The sequence below is a fragment of the Colobus angolensis genome, unplaced genomic scaffold, assembly GCF_000951035.1.
Source record: "Colobus angolensis palliatus isolate OR3802 unplaced genomic scaffold, Cang.pa_1.0 Scaffold321, whole genome shotgun sequence".
Taxonomy (NCBI): Eukaryota; Metazoa; Chordata; class Mammalia; order Primates; family Cercopithecidae; genus Colobus; species Colobus angolensis.
In genome coordinates this window covers 298,029-316,015 of record NW_012116500.1, presented here as the reverse complement: position 1 = coordinate 316,015, position 17,987 = coordinate 298,029, and the positions used below count along the sequence as shown (strand labels likewise).

General features: G+C 40.9%; 2 protein-coding genes across 3 annotated transcripts in view; one reads left to right on the top strand and one right to left on the bottom strand.

The window, feature by feature from the left end:
- Positions 1-477: 477 nt before the first annotated feature.
- ATP5C1 (ATP synthase, H+ transporting, mitochondrial F1 complex, gamma polypeptide 1) lies at positions 478-11,972 on the bottom strand. Of its 2 annotated transcripts, none has more exons than XM_011951623.1 (6): positions 11,812-11,972; positions 3,929-3,963; positions 3,233-3,364; positions 1,540-1,744; positions 807-950; positions 478-694 (listed from the first exon to the last, which is right to left on the bottom strand). In XM_011951623.1, the coding sequence occupies exons 1-6, from the start codon at positions 11,865-11,867 to the stop codon at positions 622-624; spliced, it is 645 nt and encodes a 214-aa protein (XP_011807013.1). In that variant the 5' UTR covers positions 11,868-11,972; the 3' UTR covers positions 478-621. The 2 variants fall into 2 exon arrangements, with proteins under 2 accessions (XP_011807013.1, XP_011807014.1); XM_011951624.1 differs by having other exon boundaries at positions 630-715; positions 824-950.
- Positions 11,973-12,054: 82 nt separating this feature from the next.
- The window catches only part of KIN (Kin17 DNA and RNA binding protein), a 44,271-nt gene continuing 38,338 nt past the window's right edge, over positions 12,055-17,987 (top strand). Inside the window, exons 1-2 of the mRNA XM_011951622.1 lie at positions 12,055-12,256; positions 17,354-17,448. Of these exons, the coding sequence (XP_011807012.1) occupies positions 12,143-12,256; positions 17,354-17,448 (209 nt within the window). The 5' untranslated portion in view covers positions 12,055-12,142. The remainder of the gene's footprint in view (positions 12,257-17,353; positions 17,449-17,987) is intronic.

Below are 17,987 nucleotides of genomic sequence, written 5' to 3'. Positions count from 1 at the left end.
CTGTTCAACTGTCTATTCTAGGGCTTCTGTTGTATTGTAGTCAGAGGTCCCAAACATGAATTGCAAAGCCAGTTTCTAGCTACGCTCGTCAATCCTTGAGGGCAAAAAAATCTAATGATGAACCTCAACAGGTACCAATTTGTTCAATTAATGACGGAATAGACCGGAATTATCGAACAATGACTGAATTAAGAATCATGGAAGTCAAGAGATGGCACTTCAACAGCCCCAGATCGGCAGGGCACAGTGGCTCTCACCTGTCATCCCAGCATTTTGGGAGGCTAAGGCGGGTAGATCACTTGAGGGCAGGAGTTCAAGACCAGCCTGGCCAACACGGTGAAACCCCAACTCTACTAAAAATACAAAAATTAGCCAGGCGTGGTGGTGGCATGCACCTGTAATCCCAGCTTGAACCCAGGAGGTGGAGGTTGCAGTGAACCGAGATCATGCCATTGCACCTCAGCCTGGGTGACGCAGTGAGACTCCATCAAAAAAAAAGGAAAAAAAAGCCCCAAATCATTTGCTATAGCGCTACTGCTACCACTACACATCTTGACACTGTCTGCCTTAGTGTACAAATCTCTTCATTCTACATGCCAAAAAATATATGTAGTAGAAAAACTACTCACCAGCACTTGCAATGGTATTAAGGGAAAAGATGGGCTTTTCTTCTGTCTTATAGGAGATGACAGACCTAGAATTGACAAAAACAAATGTAAATCTCAAAGTAATTTTTAAACTGTTATTTCAAAATATGAACAAAAACATGAACATAAAAAAAGCTTTGATTTCTAAATCTTTCTTGCCTGAATCGATTAAAGATGATGGAGCCTTCATCAAATTCATATCCAGAATTTAGTAATTCAAGGGCAATGACTGACGCATCTCCAAAAGTGGGGGGCTTTCTTCCCACTTCTTTGAATGCCACCAGAAACTGGTCAGAATGAGTCCTATAAGAAAAGCAAGAGCTCACATAGCTAGTTTAACACCACTTCTGAAAGAGCACAGGGGACGGGCAGGAGAAAACATCGTCACCATGGATCAGGTCTTTAGGGGTGTGGGTGGTGGGGATTTCCTGAGTTGTTCCACACACTATCATAATTCCTTTCCCTCAGCACCTGCAAAGAACTAAGAACTAAAACTAAAGTCTGTCTTGTTTTATATTCGTTTTGCCTTTATTCCTCTCCTTCTAATCCTAATGAACGATTGCTAACATTTCCGGGCTGGAACAGCTCCTCAGATGCCTCATTTGGCTGAATGCTGATAGCTTTAGATATTCACATGGCACTCAACTTATGATCCGCATGAAGAAGCAAAGGTAGAAAACAGGGGAAGGAAAACAGAAATGTTCCAATATATCCTGGAAAAAAGAAAAAGGAAACGAACACCTCCCTGTGAGTATACCAAAAAAGGCCCTGAAGAATATACCTTGTTTAAATAAACTGTCGACGAAGGTTTTGAGAGTTTGTCAAAACTTCCGAGAGAAGATTTATTCATCCTTGCACCGTTATGAAAATAAACAATATATATTTAAATTACCTATAAAGTATGCCTCTGATTTTGTCACCAACTCCAACAAGCATAACTTCTTTCCCAGCTGCTGTTAGTGTAGCAACCTCACTTTTCATCTGTTTAGCAATGGAGGAATGAATAGCACCACACAGTCCTCGATCTGAGGACACGCCAATAAGGAGGTGTTTCTTCTTGTCTTCAGGAACCTTGATATCAGCTTTTTCATACAAAGCTTAAAAACAAACAAAAGCAGTAATTTTTATATGCAATTTACACTAAACACAATAAATCTCCAATTTACAAAGCAGTTGGTTATTTTCAAAATATGCATTTACATTTAGCTGGCAACTGCCTAGTATAAGCAAGCGTTCTTAGGACGGCTGTAAGCTGAGGCCAGGCACAGTGGCTCATGCCTGTAATCCCAGCACTTGGGGAGGCCGAGGTGGGTGGATCACCTGAGGTCAGGAGTTTGAGACCAGCCTGGCCAACATAGTGAAACCCCATCTCTATTAAAAATACAAAAATTAGCCAGGTGTGGTGGCGGGGCTGTTAATCCTAGCTACTGGGGAGGCTGAGGCAGGAGAATCGCTTGAGCCTGGGAGGTGGAAGTTGTAGTGAGCTGAGATTGTGCCACTGCACTCTAGTCTGGGCAACAGAGTAAGACTCCATCTCAAAAAAAACAAAAAACAAAACAAACAAAAAACAACAAAACACACACACACACAGAAAACAAAGGACAGCTATAAGCTGAGATTATTGAAGATTTGGTAGATAAATAGGGGGTTCACTGCATGATATTCTTTACTATCAAATTTGCATAAATCTTAAGTTAAAAATTCTTTTAGATAGCCTCAACTCCGGATAAGACATCATGATCATAAAAAAGTTAAGAGAAAGAATGTAATTACAAGTTAAAATAGAAACTTCTTTCCCATTTCCAGCTCTTTACAATTTTATTTCCAAGATAAATTCATAATCAAGTATAAAGGCATTTAAAAACACAATATAAATTCTTTTTAAACTGCCATATCTCTTCTCCATTAAGAAGACTAATTAAGGATGGATTACATAAATTTCTGAAGGAAAAATGTCTTCAAGCTTTTGAAAAGATAAGAATGGTGATTAAGTATCTTGAAAATGAAGGTTCTCAGCTGCTTTTCCTGCTTCAACATCATTCAGATTCTTCTCACAACATCATCAAGAGTCATATCCATGACCACCTGGTCAGCTCTCCACTGCAGTGCCCCCTAGCTGCCCCCACTGCAGTCCTAAAATGCCACACTACAAGGTCATAGGGTGAAGTTAAGCCCTTGCACCTAATGCATGGTTCCCAAGCTCTTCTGATGGTATACTTAGTAACGGGGAAATTTCAGAATATTTTAAAAGTTAACATGGTCACGTATAATGGTTAACAAATACACAGGCTCTGACACCAAACCACATAGGTCCAAACAGGCTCTTCATCCTTTTATATGTGATCTTAGGCAAGTTACTTAACTTCCGTGTGCTTCAGTTTTTCTCACTGGAAAGCAGGGATTCTAACAGTTCCTACCTGCATGGGTTGTTATCGTTACGTGTCAAGTGGATGTAGATGAAAAATAAGTACATGTCAAGAACTCGAATAGGCTTGACATCACTGTAAGCTCTAGATACAGGTCATCAGTAGTCTTCTTTGTGTTAAACAGTTCTTCCTAATTTGTGAATTACACTCTTCCCTTACCCAAAGATCCCAATCCATATATTCGAGCTGGTTTCAGCTCTCTCTCAGCTCGGGCATATTTTGCTGCTGCTACCATTTTCATAGACTTGGTAATTTTCTGGATGTTTTTGATGGACTTTAGTCTCCTGGTAACTGAAAAATAGAAGTACTGTGTTAAGACAAAGGAATTACCGTCTAACTTCATTGTGAATTTATTGAAATATTTGTCTAAAGTGCAAGGCAGAATAATGAGCACTTAGATAAACAATAAACAGCATGATGCTAAACCAGTCTTAATAGTACAAATAAAAGAAAGGCAAGACTAGCTACTACTTAGGACAAGCAAATGGCAACATAAGACAATAATATACATTTAAAACATTAAATGGTATTGAAAATTGCCTTAACCACATATTCCGTAACATTATTTATATATAATTCCATAATATTATTTACCCCTCCCCACACCCACAGTGGTATAGTTTTTTCTAGTTACGTCATGATCATTCTACAGACAACAGAACACAGCTTTCTCATGTGTCCTTTCTTACTGGTCTTTTCAGAACAAGACCAACGTCCCAAACATACAATGGAAATCCATTTGGTCAGTTTTGATCAAATATACAATGGGCTAAAGCAGTATATTTTTGAAAGTATTTGTATTTGTCAAAATTTAGTTTTTCTTAATTCACATATTGAAACAAACAACGTACTTACTATCTTTCAAAGTTGCCATATTTCGAACTTGAATCCTGAGGATAAAAGTTTTAAAATTGTTTCAGGTTTTTGAAAAATAGTTCCGTTACACAAGAAAAACTTTCAGAGTTAATGTATTTATTTAAAGAATATCCCATAAAGAAGCAATGTACCAAATACAGGACTCAGAATGTATATGAACAGACATCTATTTAAATTCCTGAGTAGTGGCGCGAATCCCTGTATCGGAGGCCTCCTTTCATTTGGCCTGTCTCTAACACCACCATCCCTGAAGTCAACATGCTCTATTGACTCCCACATGTTCTATTCCCACCTCCACATCTTTGCTTATGTTGTTTCCATAACAGAAAAGCCCCTCCCCTTGTTAAGCTGCCCAACTATACTTCAAGTCAAGGCCACTCTAAAAACTTCCTTAGTTCACAGTAACCTCTTCCAGCAACACTTAGAGTCAATGATGTAGTCAAACATGACCATACATGTAAAAGTAGTTTATATCAACTGATTCTTTTTCAATTCAGTTCAATAAACATCTGCCAAGCTGCTCTACATTCCAGGCACTAGTAAACACGACATGGTCTCTGACATAATATTACCTCATAAACAAGGTTCATGAAAAATTACATTTACATAAAATTTAATATTTTTTCAAGTCTTTAAAATTGAAATGCTAATGTGCAGAAGTCAAAATGATTAGACTTAAATGAAATGTTGGTGAAAGATGAATATGAGAGAATTCCTGCCCTAATGGGAGAAGACATGCTAAAAAATATGAAATTATCTTCCTGCCTTCAAATCCATACAAAGTGCCTGTGTCTGCAGAAAAAGCTACGCCGGAGAATTGAGCAGTGAGTAAATGTGTTCACAAAGGAGGGACCTAAGGAGGGGTTCTCAGGAACGGGATGTCATTTTAAGAAGATTCATGTTCAGGAAAGAGTGAGAAATGGAGAAGGGGAAGCTGGAGACATGAGCTGGGTTTATCACTTTAAATAATTAATATTTTTAAATATTAAAAACAAATCAGTTTAAATCTTATTTGTAGGTTAGTAGGGAAATGAATGTTTTTGTAGGTTAGTAGGGAAATGAATGTTTATAAGCCCACAAATCAGTTTAGTAGTTCAGCAAAGTATCTCAGATGGCAGTGACAAGCGTAAAATGAGGTTGGAGTTTTGATGAATATTGAAAACATGGGGACATAGGCTGCCGCAGCCTCACGAGAGACCTCAAGAACCTGGACAAAGATGCTGGCAAAGCAACAGGAGATTAGATTTGCGAGCATTTAACTTCTTCACATGTACATTCGTAGTAGAAAAGAAAACAATAAGAATGATTTAAGGTTTCTCTAATTGAATGACCTCGGTGGGCGGTGACTAATATTGCTCATGAGCATAGATGAGATGCAAAAATCCTCAACAGTTTATTAGCAAATCAAATCCAACAATGTATTAAAAATAATTATATACTATCACTAAGTGGGATTGACTCCAGGTATGCAAAGCTGGTTCAATATTTAAAAATCAAATAATATAATCTATTACGTCAACAGGTTAAAGAAGAAAAAAGCATACAATCAATAGGTGCAGAAAAAGCATCCAACAAAATCTAACACCCATTCATGATAAAGTCTATCAGCAAACTAGGAATAGAGAACTTCCTCAATCTGCTAAAAAACAAAATACAAAAACCTTGACTTCATGGGAGAGGCTAGGAGCTTTCCCCATAAGATTGGGAACAAGACAAGGAAATCCCCACTCATCACTCTTCTTCGGTATCATACTCGAAGTCTTAGCTAATGCGGTAAGACAAGAAAATAAGAGGCATAGAGATTTGAAGGGAAGGAATAAAACTGTTTTTGTTCATAGATGACATGATTATCTATGTAAAAAATCCCAAAGAATAAAAATAACCCCTCCTAAAGCCGATAAACATTTATGACAAGGTTGCAGGATATAAGGTTAGTGTATATAAAAACCTAGTTGCATTCCTCTACAGCAGCCCTGAACTACTGGAGTATGAAGTTAAAAATGCCCGCACACAATTATATGGTTAAAATTACAAACTTCATGTTACATGTGTTTTACAATTTTAAAAATCCACTAAAATCTCAGCAAGTTACTTTGTGGATATCAATAAACCGATTTTCAAGGTTATACGGGAAGGCCAAAGACCTAGAAAAGCCAAGCAATACCGTCAGGACTAACACTACCTGACTTTAAGACTTCCTCTAAAGTTACAGTAATAAAGAAGCAAAAACAATTCAAGGAAAAAAGGATATTCTAACAAACAAATGGTACTGGAATAACTGGACACTTACATGCAAAAATACTAATCTGTACAATGACTTCACGAATTTCATAAAAATTAACTTAAAATGAACCACAGGCCTAAATATAAAATGCCAAACTGTAAAACTTCTAGAAGATACCACAGGAGACAATCCAGGTGCCTTGGGTTTGGCAATAAGTTTTTAAATACAACACCAAAAGCATCATCCATGACAGAAAAAATTAATTTGGGCTTTATTGAAATTTAAAACTTCTGTGAAAAATACTGTAAAGAGAATGAAAAGTCAATCCACAGGCTGGGAGAAAATATTTCTAAAACTCATCTCTGATAAAGGACTTGTTACCAAAACAAACAACTCTTAAAATGCAATAAGAGAAAAAACAACCCAAATAAAAAAATGGGCAAAAGATCTGGAGACTTCACCAAAGAAGATAAACACATGGCAGAGCTGAGTGCGGTCGCTCATATAATCCCAGCACTTTGGGAGGCCGAGGCGGGCGGATCACAAGGTCAGGAGTTCCGAGACCAGCCTGACCAACATGGTGAAACCTCATCTCTACTAAAAATACAAAAAATGAGCCAGGCGTGGTGGTATGCACCTGTAATCCCAGCTACTTGGGAGGCTGAGGCAGGAGAATCACTGGAACCCAGGAAGCAGAGGTTGTGGTGAGCAGAGATGGCGCCATTGCATTCCAGCCTGGGTGACAGAGCAAGACTCTGTTCCCCACCGTGCCCCCTCCAAAAAAAAAAAAAAACCCAGATGGCAAAAAGCACATATGATGCTCAGTAACACATCATTAGAAAACTGCAAGTCAAAACAGTAAAATACTACTACACACCTGCAAGAATGGATAAAACCCAAAAAACTGACCACCAAACGATGATAAGGATGTGGAACAAAAGGAACTCTCGCTGATTACTGGCAGGAATGTAAAATAGTACACAGCCACTTGGGAAGAAGTTCTGGCAGATTTTTACAAAGCTAAACCTAGTCTTAACTTATGATCCAGCAATCAGTATCTACCTAACTGAGATGAAAAGTTATGTCCACACAAAATCTACACATGAGCATGTAAAGCAGCTTCATTCATGATGCCAAAAGTTGGAAGCAACCCAGATGTCCTTTGATACATGAATGAATGGATCTAACTCTGATACATCCATACAATGGACCATTATTCACCAAAACCACAAAGGAGCTATTAAGTCATAAAAAAAGCCTGGAGAAACCTTAAGTGCATAGTGCTAAGGGAGATAGGGCAGTCTGAAAAAGACCAAATCCTGTATGATTCTGGCTATACGACATGCCAGAAAAGGCGATGATCTAGCAATAGTTGAGAGAAGTGGTGGTCAAGGTTTTGGGGAGTAGAGGAGGGATTTTTAGGGGAGTGAAGCTCTTCAGTATGATATTGTAATGGTGGATACATGTCATTACACATTTGCCCAAATCCATAGAACTGTATAACAAAGAGTGGATCTTTGTTTTTTGGGGTCTGAAGACAGGGTCTCACTCCCCTCACCCAGGCTAGAGTGCAGTGGCGTGACCATGGCTCCCTGCGGTCTCGACTTCCTGGGCTCAGGTGATTCTCCCACTTCAGCATGAAAAATATTAGATTTGGTTTTAAGAACCAATCTACTAAAGGAAAAGATAAAAGCTGGCAAATCCTGACAAGCTGTGTTATTTCAGAGCACAAACTACCTGCCATGACTGTTCTACTAGCAACAGCTTTTCATAATCACACTTAAAAAGTAATACCAGTTTTTGGCTAACCTTCCTGTTTTGGTGTAGTAATGACTTTTCTCCCTGAACACAACATTTATTGGTTACAACAAGTCACACTTCGATATTATGGTTTTAGGCAGACACTTCAAATGAACTGACACAAGTTTCTGGTCAGAGAATACTGTTTGGAACAAATTTGAATTGCATACCATATTTGGACAAACACAGAATGTTTTGGTTTCCTTAAGTACTCCAAGTCAGAGGTATGAAGAGGTAGCATCTTTTGTGATAATGCTATGCACTTACCCTAATTTCATGTGTTTTAAAGCACTCTCATGTTTAGCTTTCATTTAATTCTGAAGATGTCTATGTTACTACTTTAATTTTTAGGTACAATTTGAGTAAGAACAGTGATGAGCCAATTGAACTCTCTTTAGGGATAGTTTCCTTTACTAAATATAAATTTTTTGCAAAAGAGGAGATAAAGCTCTGAATCATTGCACGTCCTGACATCCTCTGGAGATTAAGAAACACAGCAGAGGGAGAATCAAATGTACTGTGGATTACCTCTATCTACCATGATCCCACAGCACTGTTAGAACAGCTGATGAAGGCAGTGGAGGAGGAAGTCAGGAATGACACCCTTCCAAGAAACTACAATTTGAGAGATTTTTAAGGAGTGTATTAAGATATATAAAAACTTAAAAAGGAAGCAACATTGGCTAATTCTCAAGGAAAAGAAAATTATGAAGTACTTCTAATTCTGATGTTAAATGTGCAAAAGTCCATCACCTGCCACCAGCAAAAACTGACTCCTTCACACTTCTCTAACCCACACCCAGGACTGCATCATCTTTTTTTTTTTTTTTTTGAGACGGAGTCTCGCTCTGTCACCAGGTTGGAGTGCAGTGGCACGATCTCAGCTCACTGCAACCTCCGCCTCCCGAGTTCAAGTGCTTCTCCTGTCTCAGCCTCCCGAGTAGCTGGGATTTCAGGCATGTACCACCACGTCTGGCTAATTTTTGTATTTTTAGTAGAGACAGGGTTTCACCATGTTGGCCAGTATGGTCTCTATCTCTTGACCTTGTGATCCTCCCACCTCGGCCTCTCAAAGTGCTGGGATTACAGGCGTGAGCCACTGTGCCTGGCCCGACTGCATCTTCTTTTCCTCTTTTGGCAAGTCCAAGCAATCTTCTTACATTACATTTGATGTAGAAACTTTACTTAAACTCTTCATTTATGTAATGATATATAGCATTTGGACCCCTATCAGCATTTCTCCCACTGTCCTACATGCTTTGCAAATACTCTAATACTCACACTAACCCACTGAATTGTGCACTTTTATTGCATATATTTGACAGATGAGGAACTGGTGGGACAGACACTAAGTAACCCGCCCAAGGTCACAGAGCTGCTAAGTGGCAATCAGAATTCAATCCCTGCCATCTGAATGGAGCCCTTCAGGGCTGGCTACAAAATCTCTCTCCTTATACAGTACTACACTCTGCTCCCTAACATTTTTTACATTTACTAGTAAATATCTGCCCTTATGGTCTCTGATGACAATTTGTCTTTTCTCTCCTGAAGTGCCATCTCCTTTTCGGTGTATGTAGTTTATGACTACTGACACGTTATTATAGAACAGTTCCATTTTAGAGACTACTGAACTCTAAGACATAGAAATATGTTTTTCCCAGATTTGAAGACAGTAAAATCAGGAACTCTTTCTCTCCAAATTTTTATTTCCATTTTCTTAAATGCTACTTTAAAAAAACAGGTTTAATTTTCAAAAAGGGTATTTTGCCGATACCCTAACAACTATTAAAATAACCACTGTGAATTTAAGTAAGACTAATGTTTAATTTATGTTAGTATGGTAACCTCTCTGGAAACGAAAATAAACAATAACAAATTGTACTTTAAAAAACTTCCAGTAATCAAGACAGAAGCGTGGAAATATGCCTCTTCATGGTTCATTAAGGTAAAGGTGGTTTTTTCCCCTTCCAAATTAATTGTGTGGAGTGTTTTTAATTTCTGAATTCAAAAGGCAATTATAATTAATGGGAAGAGAAATGGCAGAAGAGGCAGGAAAGACATTAAGCACCAGGAGTGAAGGGACAAGTGAAAAGAAGAGGACAGAATATGCTTTCACAGTGGAACACTGTTGATTGATGACTTAAAACCAATATTCCAAAGGGATTAAGGTCAGGATTAGGACCTTTATATGCTGATTGAGGTTCCGATTTCAGCTCCTAACAGTAGTTGTCTCTAACTGAGAGCGCTTATTTAAAACGATCCTTTACTAAAGGAGCTTCAAATTATCTTACAAGTGCTTTTAAAAAAGATATTTCTAAAATTTTTTGTAAAATACTCTGTCTTTGCTTAAGAAACTCTTACCTTTTTTTTAAAGATCAACTTAGAAACTAAACTAAGGTTCTAAACATACTGACAGATAACATTAATGCGTGGCAAGAAGGTAAGGACAGGAGAGCTGATGTTCGCAGAGCACCGCTGCATGCCAGGCACTGTTCCAGGAAGCTGACCGAGACCTTATCTATTTGTTCACCATCACATTTTGGCACTTTCCAAGTACCACCGGGTGCAGTGCAAGCACTCAGCTAACGTCTGCTGAGTGGTTAACAAGTGGGGCAATCTATACAACTGAGAATCCAACTACGGTGACCTTTTAATTCCCATGAATTTATTTTTCCGTATTAGAGAAAAAAAATCTGACTTCTAAGGCCAAGTCACCAAAAATTTTATGTGGCTAATTCACATGAGATTTCATTCTGAAAATCTCGTATATTACTATCAGTGATTTGCTTAATGCAAAACGTATTTATTTCAATTAATGTTTTATGGTCCCTTCATATAAATTAGGATACAAAAAAAAACCGTAGCGCCTTAAAAATCCTCCATACTGTTAAGAGCAGCCTATAATCCCCTTAGCAGCGCGTCTGAAATTCTTCCAGATTCTGTCAAGCTTCGAAACTCAACAGCACCACCCACAAACTAACTTTTACCTGCCCATTCCCAGGCCTTCTAATATGCATTCCCCCCGGCCCAGGTCCCCCCACCTGGAACTAATGTTTAAAATTCTCGAGGCTCGTGGAACCATTTAGCTGCACGTCAGTTAACAAATACCACTTAAAGCCCACCGACCTCCTCCCCTAGGACCTTGGGGCAATTTCATGACCTTGCAGGGTTACGGTTTCAGCAAGTGGTTTCAAGGTAGTGCTAGGTGTCCTTCCCTTCCCCGCCCTCAGACAGATCTGTACGGTCTCTTCTGCACCAAGACCACCCTCAGGGGCATCTAGGATGTTCGCCTTAGATGTTCCAGCACCCAGCAAAGCGTCTGCAACACGGCAGGTGCTCGACGGCCGCGCTCTCGGACTCGATCGAATCTTAAAGGGTCACTCTGCCCAGCACTGGAGGGTTTCAAAGGGCGTCAAGGACAAAAAGCACAACTTAACATTTCCCCTGGGCTATCGCTCAGGCTTTCGACACCTCGCGGGCCCTGAGACTGGGGGGCCTGGCTCGCAGTGGAAGCTCAGGAAGTGTTGATTAGCAGAGGGAACTCAAGACCGCCCATACGTCAATTTGGACTCAGGCCGCAGTCCCGAGGTCCCAGATGGCCCTCCGGCCTCAGGGGACCGGGCGGGATCTTGCTCCGCCGGAGCCCGGCCCTGCGCACGCCTCGCCGGCCTCAGAGCCGCTTCCTGCAGCCCCCGCTACCTGGCGCTTCCGAGGGGCCGGGGCCCAGCCAGGCCCTGCGACCCCAGATCTGCTCCCGCGCCTATCTCCTCCTCCCTGACCCGTGCCCAAGCTCTTCCATCCCTTGCGGTCCTGCCGATCTTCCCGCAAGTTGCCATACCATTGAGGCTGCAAGGTCCAGGCCGACAGCCCAGTTACGCCCGCGCGACAGAACATGGTAGCCGCAGCCCTGCTGAAGGTCGGTCAGGCAGGCCTCAGCGCGCATGCGCAGAAGCTTCCTCATGCGCCCCCTCCCACCTCGCTCTCTTCTTCAGTCTCGTTTCCTCGCGCTACGCCGAGGGGAGTCTCGCGAGCGTTGTAACCCAGTCTTCCCAGGCCCCACCTCTTTTCGCCTCTCAGCTGGGATTTGTCCCGCCCACCGCCGCCTGCCAAGTTCCGTTTCCGGCTTGCTGGGAACTAGGGTCCAGAAAGTGACCGCTGCCGTGGTCGCCATGGGGAAGTCGGATTTTCTTACTCCCAAGGCTATCGCCAACAGGATCAAGTCCAAGGGCCTACAGAAGCTACGCTGGTATTGCCAGATGTGCCAGAAGCAGTGCCGGGACGAGGTGAGTGGGCCCGGAGGCCCCGTCTTCCCAGGAGGGCCCCTGGGAATCCAGGATCAGGTCCTGGACGCGGGGCTGAGGGCGCGGGGCCGGGGCTCCTGGGATCCCGGTCGTGAGGCTTCTGAGGTCTGCGCCGGGCCAGTCAACTACTCAGCGCACTAGAGCCGTCCCTCCCCGCAGCCCGCGGGCCCAGCGGGCAGCCTGTGTTCTGCGACCCCTCATTCCTCCCTAGTTCCGATCCCCACCATCAAAGAAACGACATCAGAAAAGGTTTTGCAGCCCTCACAGGGGCGGGGATACTGCAATACTAGATGCCCGGACAATGCCAGTAACAGTCATCAGCTCTGACTTGACTTGGCTCTTAAGAGAAACAGGGTGGTTAGGATTCACAACTCTTTGGGATCAGGTGAAAAAGGAGAGCTAAGCTCTTCCACACAACTCATCTAGCAAGCATTTATTGAGCACCTGCACTGTACCGGGCACTGAATAATATTGTGGTTAAGATTATGGATTTATCTGGTTTATGGATATATCAGACTGTCAAAATTTAAAGTCAAGCTGGGCCACTTACCAACCATGTGGTCTTGGTCAAGTTATTTACTTATATTCTCCTTTACTTATCTGTAAAGAGGGAATAATAATTTCACCTACTTGTAGGATTGTCGTTGAGTTTTAAATGAGTGAAGTACATATAGAGTGGCTCAAGGAGTCTGGACAGATCTTGAAAAGCCTTATATGCTTCACTATGAAATTTACACTCTTCCCCATTAAAGAGGTGGTTGATGGAATGCTGTGCAGGCTAGCGATGTGATCATAATTTTCTCCGAAGATTGGACTGGATTGGGTAAGGGTGGAAGAACACTAAGGCAATTGGAATAATCTAATCCAGTGTTTCTACAAGTGAAGGAAGAGATATTTTAGGTGGGACTCATACTGACTAACATTGATACAGTTATTCTCTTTAGTTCTATTAATGAATACCTGTATATCCATTATCTAATGTCTTAGTCTGCTTGGACTGCCATATAAAGTGCAATAGACTGGGTGGTTTAAATGACAGAAATTTATTTCTCCCAGTTCCGGAGGCTGGGAAGTTCAGGATCAAGGTGCTGGCATGGTCAGATTCTAGTGAGGGTCCTCTTCTTGGTTTGCAGAAACTGCCTCTGTCCTCACAAAGCAGATAGAGCGGGCTCTAGTAGACACTTCTCTTCCTCTTTTTTTTTTTTTTTTTTTTTTTTTTTAAGATAAGGTCCCACCCTGTTCATCATGCAGGCTCTACCCTTGTGACCTCATCTAAACCTGGTCACCTCCAAAGGCCCACCTCCTAATGCCATCCCCTTGGGGGTTAGGGTTCAACATATGAACTTTGGGGGGGATGCAAATATGCAGTCAGTAACACCCAGACTTAACACTTTAAGTAATCTTGCCATGTTTAATTTATAAAAAATAGTTTAAAGTAAATTACCAATATCAGGATATTTCACCTCTAAATACTTAGACATCTCTAAAATTTCAGGATTCTTTATAACCACAATATATGTAATCAACATAACAAAATTAATAGAAGTTCCTCTTTATCATCTAATACACAGTCACACTTCCTCAGTTGTCCTCCAACTGCTTCTTGAAATCAAGATTCAATCACAAGCCATAGACTGTTACAGATTTGGTTGTTAGGACCCCCACCCCCCGAGTCTCCCTCATCATCAACATCCTGCAACAGGCTGTTATATTTGTTACCGTGGATGAAACTGCATTGACACATCAGTATCATCCAGAATCCATAGTTTACATTAGGGTTCACTCTTGCTGTTGTATATCCTATGGGTTTTGACAAATGCATAATGATATGTCTTCACCATTATAAAATCTCACAAAGCAGTTTAACTGCCCAAAAAGTTATCTGTGCTCTGAGTTATTAGGACTTTTAGTTTTCTCTAAATTTAATTCCCTCTATATTCTGAATTTAGAATATAACCCATTTTCCCTCCACCCCTTTTTTCTTTTTTTTTCCAGACAGAATCTTGCCTGTCTCACAGGCTGGAATGCAGTGATGCGATCTCACTCACTGCAGCCTCTGCCTCCTGGGTTCAAGTGATTCTCATGCCTCAGCCTCCCAAGTAGATGGGATTACGGTCATCTGGCACCACGCCTGGCTAATGTTTGTATTTTGGTAGAGGCAAGGTTTTGCCACGTTGGCCAGGCTGGTCTCAAACTCCTGTCCTCAGGTGATTCACCTGCCTCGGCCTCCCAAAGTGCTGGGATTACAGGCATGAGCCACCGCGCCCGGCCTTCTTTTTCTTGACATTTTTAAATTGACTTGTTGAAGAGAGGAGGCCAGGCTGTTGTCCTGTAACATCCCATATGTGTTGACTTGTTTCCTCTGGTTGTCTTTTGCCTTCTAACTCGTAGTTTCTGTCAACTGGAAATTAGATCTAAAAGCTTTGATTGGGTTAGGTTAAACATTTTGGCGAGAAAGAATACTTTGTAGGTGATCTTGATAGATTAATTTCAGGTTAAACACTTGCTGGGAGGAATATAGTTTTTTTTGTTTTTTGGTTTTTTGTTTTTTTTTTGAGACAAGGTCTCAATCGGTAGCCCAGGCTGGAGTACAGTGGCATGATCATGGCTCACTGCAACCTTGACCTTCCCAGCTCAAGCAATCCTTCTCCTGCCTCAGCCTCTCAAATAGCTGGGACCACAGGTGCATGCCACCCATGCCTAATGAACTTTTTTATTTGTATTGAGATAAGGTCTCACCGTGTTGCCCAGGCTGGTCTCAAACTCCTGAACTCAAGCAGTCCTCCTGCCTCAGCCTCCCAAAGTGCTGGGATTACAGGCTCAAGCCACCATGCCCAGCCTATAGTATTCGTTATAGGTGATCTTATATATTTCATATAGCATCACATAAGGAAGCCAATAATGTTTGGTAGTACTTAAATTGAATAAAGGTGACAGCTTGTAAATAATATTAGAAAGTAATATTTTCCCCCTTGTAAGAGCAAGTGAGTATTGGGGCAATGCTTAGAAATCCTGCCTATATATCTAGTTTCCCATTAACCTTTTACCTGTGTGTTTTAGCATCCTTGCCTGAGTCAGTTATTTTATTAGGAGTTTCAAAGAGGTTATTTTTCTAATTTTTTTTTAACATTTATGATTGGCTGCCATGCTTTTGTACAAATGAGCTTTTGCTCATCAACTAAGGCTATTTGGTTATCCTTAAACTTATTTTTTTCTTTTTGAGACAGGGTCTTACTCTTGGTCAGACTGGAGTACAGTGGCTCTATCATAGCTCACGGCATCCTCTAACTCCCAGGCTCAAGCAATCCTCCTGCCTCAGCCTCTCAAGTAGCTGGGACTATAGGCACATACCACCCATGCCTGGCTAATTTTTAAAAAATATTTTGTGGAGATGGAGGGCTCGTTGTGCTGCTCAGGTTGGTCTTGAACTCGGAGGCTCACACAATCCTCCTGCCTTGGCCTCCTAAAGTGCTGGAATTGCAGGCATGAGCCACCGTGTCTGGCCATCCTTAAATGTTATACTGAGATGCAATTTTTATGGGGAAGGAGTAAAGGATTAATTGTTTTCTGTAATTATCAATTTTCAGAGTAAGGCCCCCACGGTGTTTCTGTGTCTGTTTGTCCTCAGATCTATTCATTGCCCGGAATTCCTTACCTAGGAGGTGGGCTGGGAGAGGGAGATAGGTGACCCCTACGGTTTCACTTCCCCATCTTCTATCTCCTGATACTGGAAGACTGAAGAGGGTGAAGGTCAGAGCCAGTGTATCCCCCCCGTCTACTCCTGGGTTTCTAGGATTTCATAACTTTATCATTTGTTTATTTTATTTTTTCTTAATTTATAGAAAATGATACTTTTTTTTAATTTATGAGGCTGATACCAAGTTTCTTTTTAAAATGAATGTAAATAATAACTGTGATTCTTATAGGGCACAGATGAGGCAAAAATTGTGTAAGAGGTCCATGATCTAAAGATTAGGAAACTTTTTGAAGCAAAATCGAATGTGGAAATCTGGACAGTGTCAGTGAGATTGAACAGAGGGACTGGATATGAGTTATTAAGAAGCTGAATAGACTTCCTATTAAATTGAAGGTAGAAAGAGAAGGGGCCAGGCACGGTGGCTCACGCCTGTAATCCCAGCACTTTGGGAGGCCGAGGCGGGTGGATCACCTGAGGTCGGGAGTTCAAGACCAGCCTGACCAACATGGAGAAACCCCGTCTCTACTAAAAATACAAAAATTAGCCAGGCATGGTGGCGCATGCCTGTAATCCCAGCTACTCGAGAGGCTGAGGCAGGAGAATCACTCGAACCCGGGAGGTGGAGGTTGTGGTGAGCTGAGATCGCGCCATTGCACTCCAGCCTGGGCAAAAAGAATGAAGCTCCCATCTCAAAAAAAAAAAAAAAGAGAGAGAAAGGAATCTAGGATGTTATCTGGTTTCCTGGCTTGGGTGATTGTGCTTCAGATAGAGATAGGGAATAGAAGAAAGGCACATTTTTCATTTCCATTACTAGTGAAGAATGAGGTTCAAATATGAAGGAGAGGTAGATACTAAGTCAAAACTTGTATGTTTTTTTCCAGTCATTTTAAGGAGGTACAGATGTTTAACAAGGTTAATATAATATGCAGCAATGTATTTTGCATAATGAGCTGAAGTAGAGGAAAGTGAGCGAAAGTAGTTTCTGTGTTGGAAATTCACTAATGACCCATTTTACTCTTTTAAGCACTTGTCTGACACTTTGTATAAAGTAGGTGCTCAATAAGAATTGGTTAACTTAAGTCTAAAAACTGGAATCTCTCTTCTGTTTCTGTGCCTGGTATGTTTCTTACTAATGTCTGTTTTCTACAGCACTCTTTTGCTGTCTCTTTGATCTCAAGGATTATTCTTTGATTAGCAGAGTTGAAAACTCAACTCCATAAAAAAATTTTTTGAAAACCTGATAGAGTAGTTACAGCTAGTGATTTGGTTATTTTTTAATTTATCATCAAAGAGCAGATTTTTTGGGTTTTAACTAACTACTTCTATTTAGAGCCCATTTTGATGACCTAAATCAGAATTTATTACTTTTACATTTTTTATAGAATGGCTTTAAGTGTCATTGTATGTCCGAATCTCATCAGAGACAACTATTGCTGGCTTCAGAAAATCCTCAGCAGTTTATGGATTATTTTTCAGAGTAAGTAACTCAAAGAACTCTTTATCTTATAAGCTTTATTCAGTTGAACACTTAATAGATGGTTAATATTTTAAATATTGGAAGTTCTATTATTTCTTATATGTTAACATAACTGTATTCTCTCTATGCTTAGTTTTTATCTTCTTTTGAAAATTAATCATACTCTAAGACTGTTACAAAATTATTTCTCACAACTTAGTTTTTCCTTTCTTCCACTTCAAATATACGAAGCTGTCTTTCATTCTAACACACTTGTGACAAAGAACATAGGTTCTGCATTCAGACTTCCCAAACTCAAATCCTTCTCCATTTAAAAACTGTGCCTTTGGATGACCCACTTAGGTTTTCCTGTGGTTTATTCTCCTCATCTCTAAAATGGTGCTAAAAAGCCAGGCGAGGTGGCTCACACCTGTAATCCCAGCACTTTGGGAGGCCAAGGCGGATGGAGCACAAGGTCAGGAGTTCAAGACCAGTGTGGCCAAGATGACGAAACCCCATCTCTAATAAAAATACAAAAATTAGCCTGACGTGGTGGTGGA

Coding starts and splice junctions, on each gene's coding strand:
- ATP5C1 (XM_011951623.1), bottom strand. CDS start 11,867: ATGTTCTGTCGCGCGGGCGTAACTGGGCTGTCGGCCTGGACCTTGCAG. Junction 3,964..11,811: donor TGGACCTTGCAGCCTCAATG/GTATGGCAACTT, acceptor TTTTATCCTCAG/GATTCAAGTTCGAAATATGG. Junction 3,365..3,928: donor TATGGCAACTTTGAAAGATA/GTAAGTACGTTG, acceptor TCTATTTTTCAG/TTACCAGGAGACTAAAGTCC.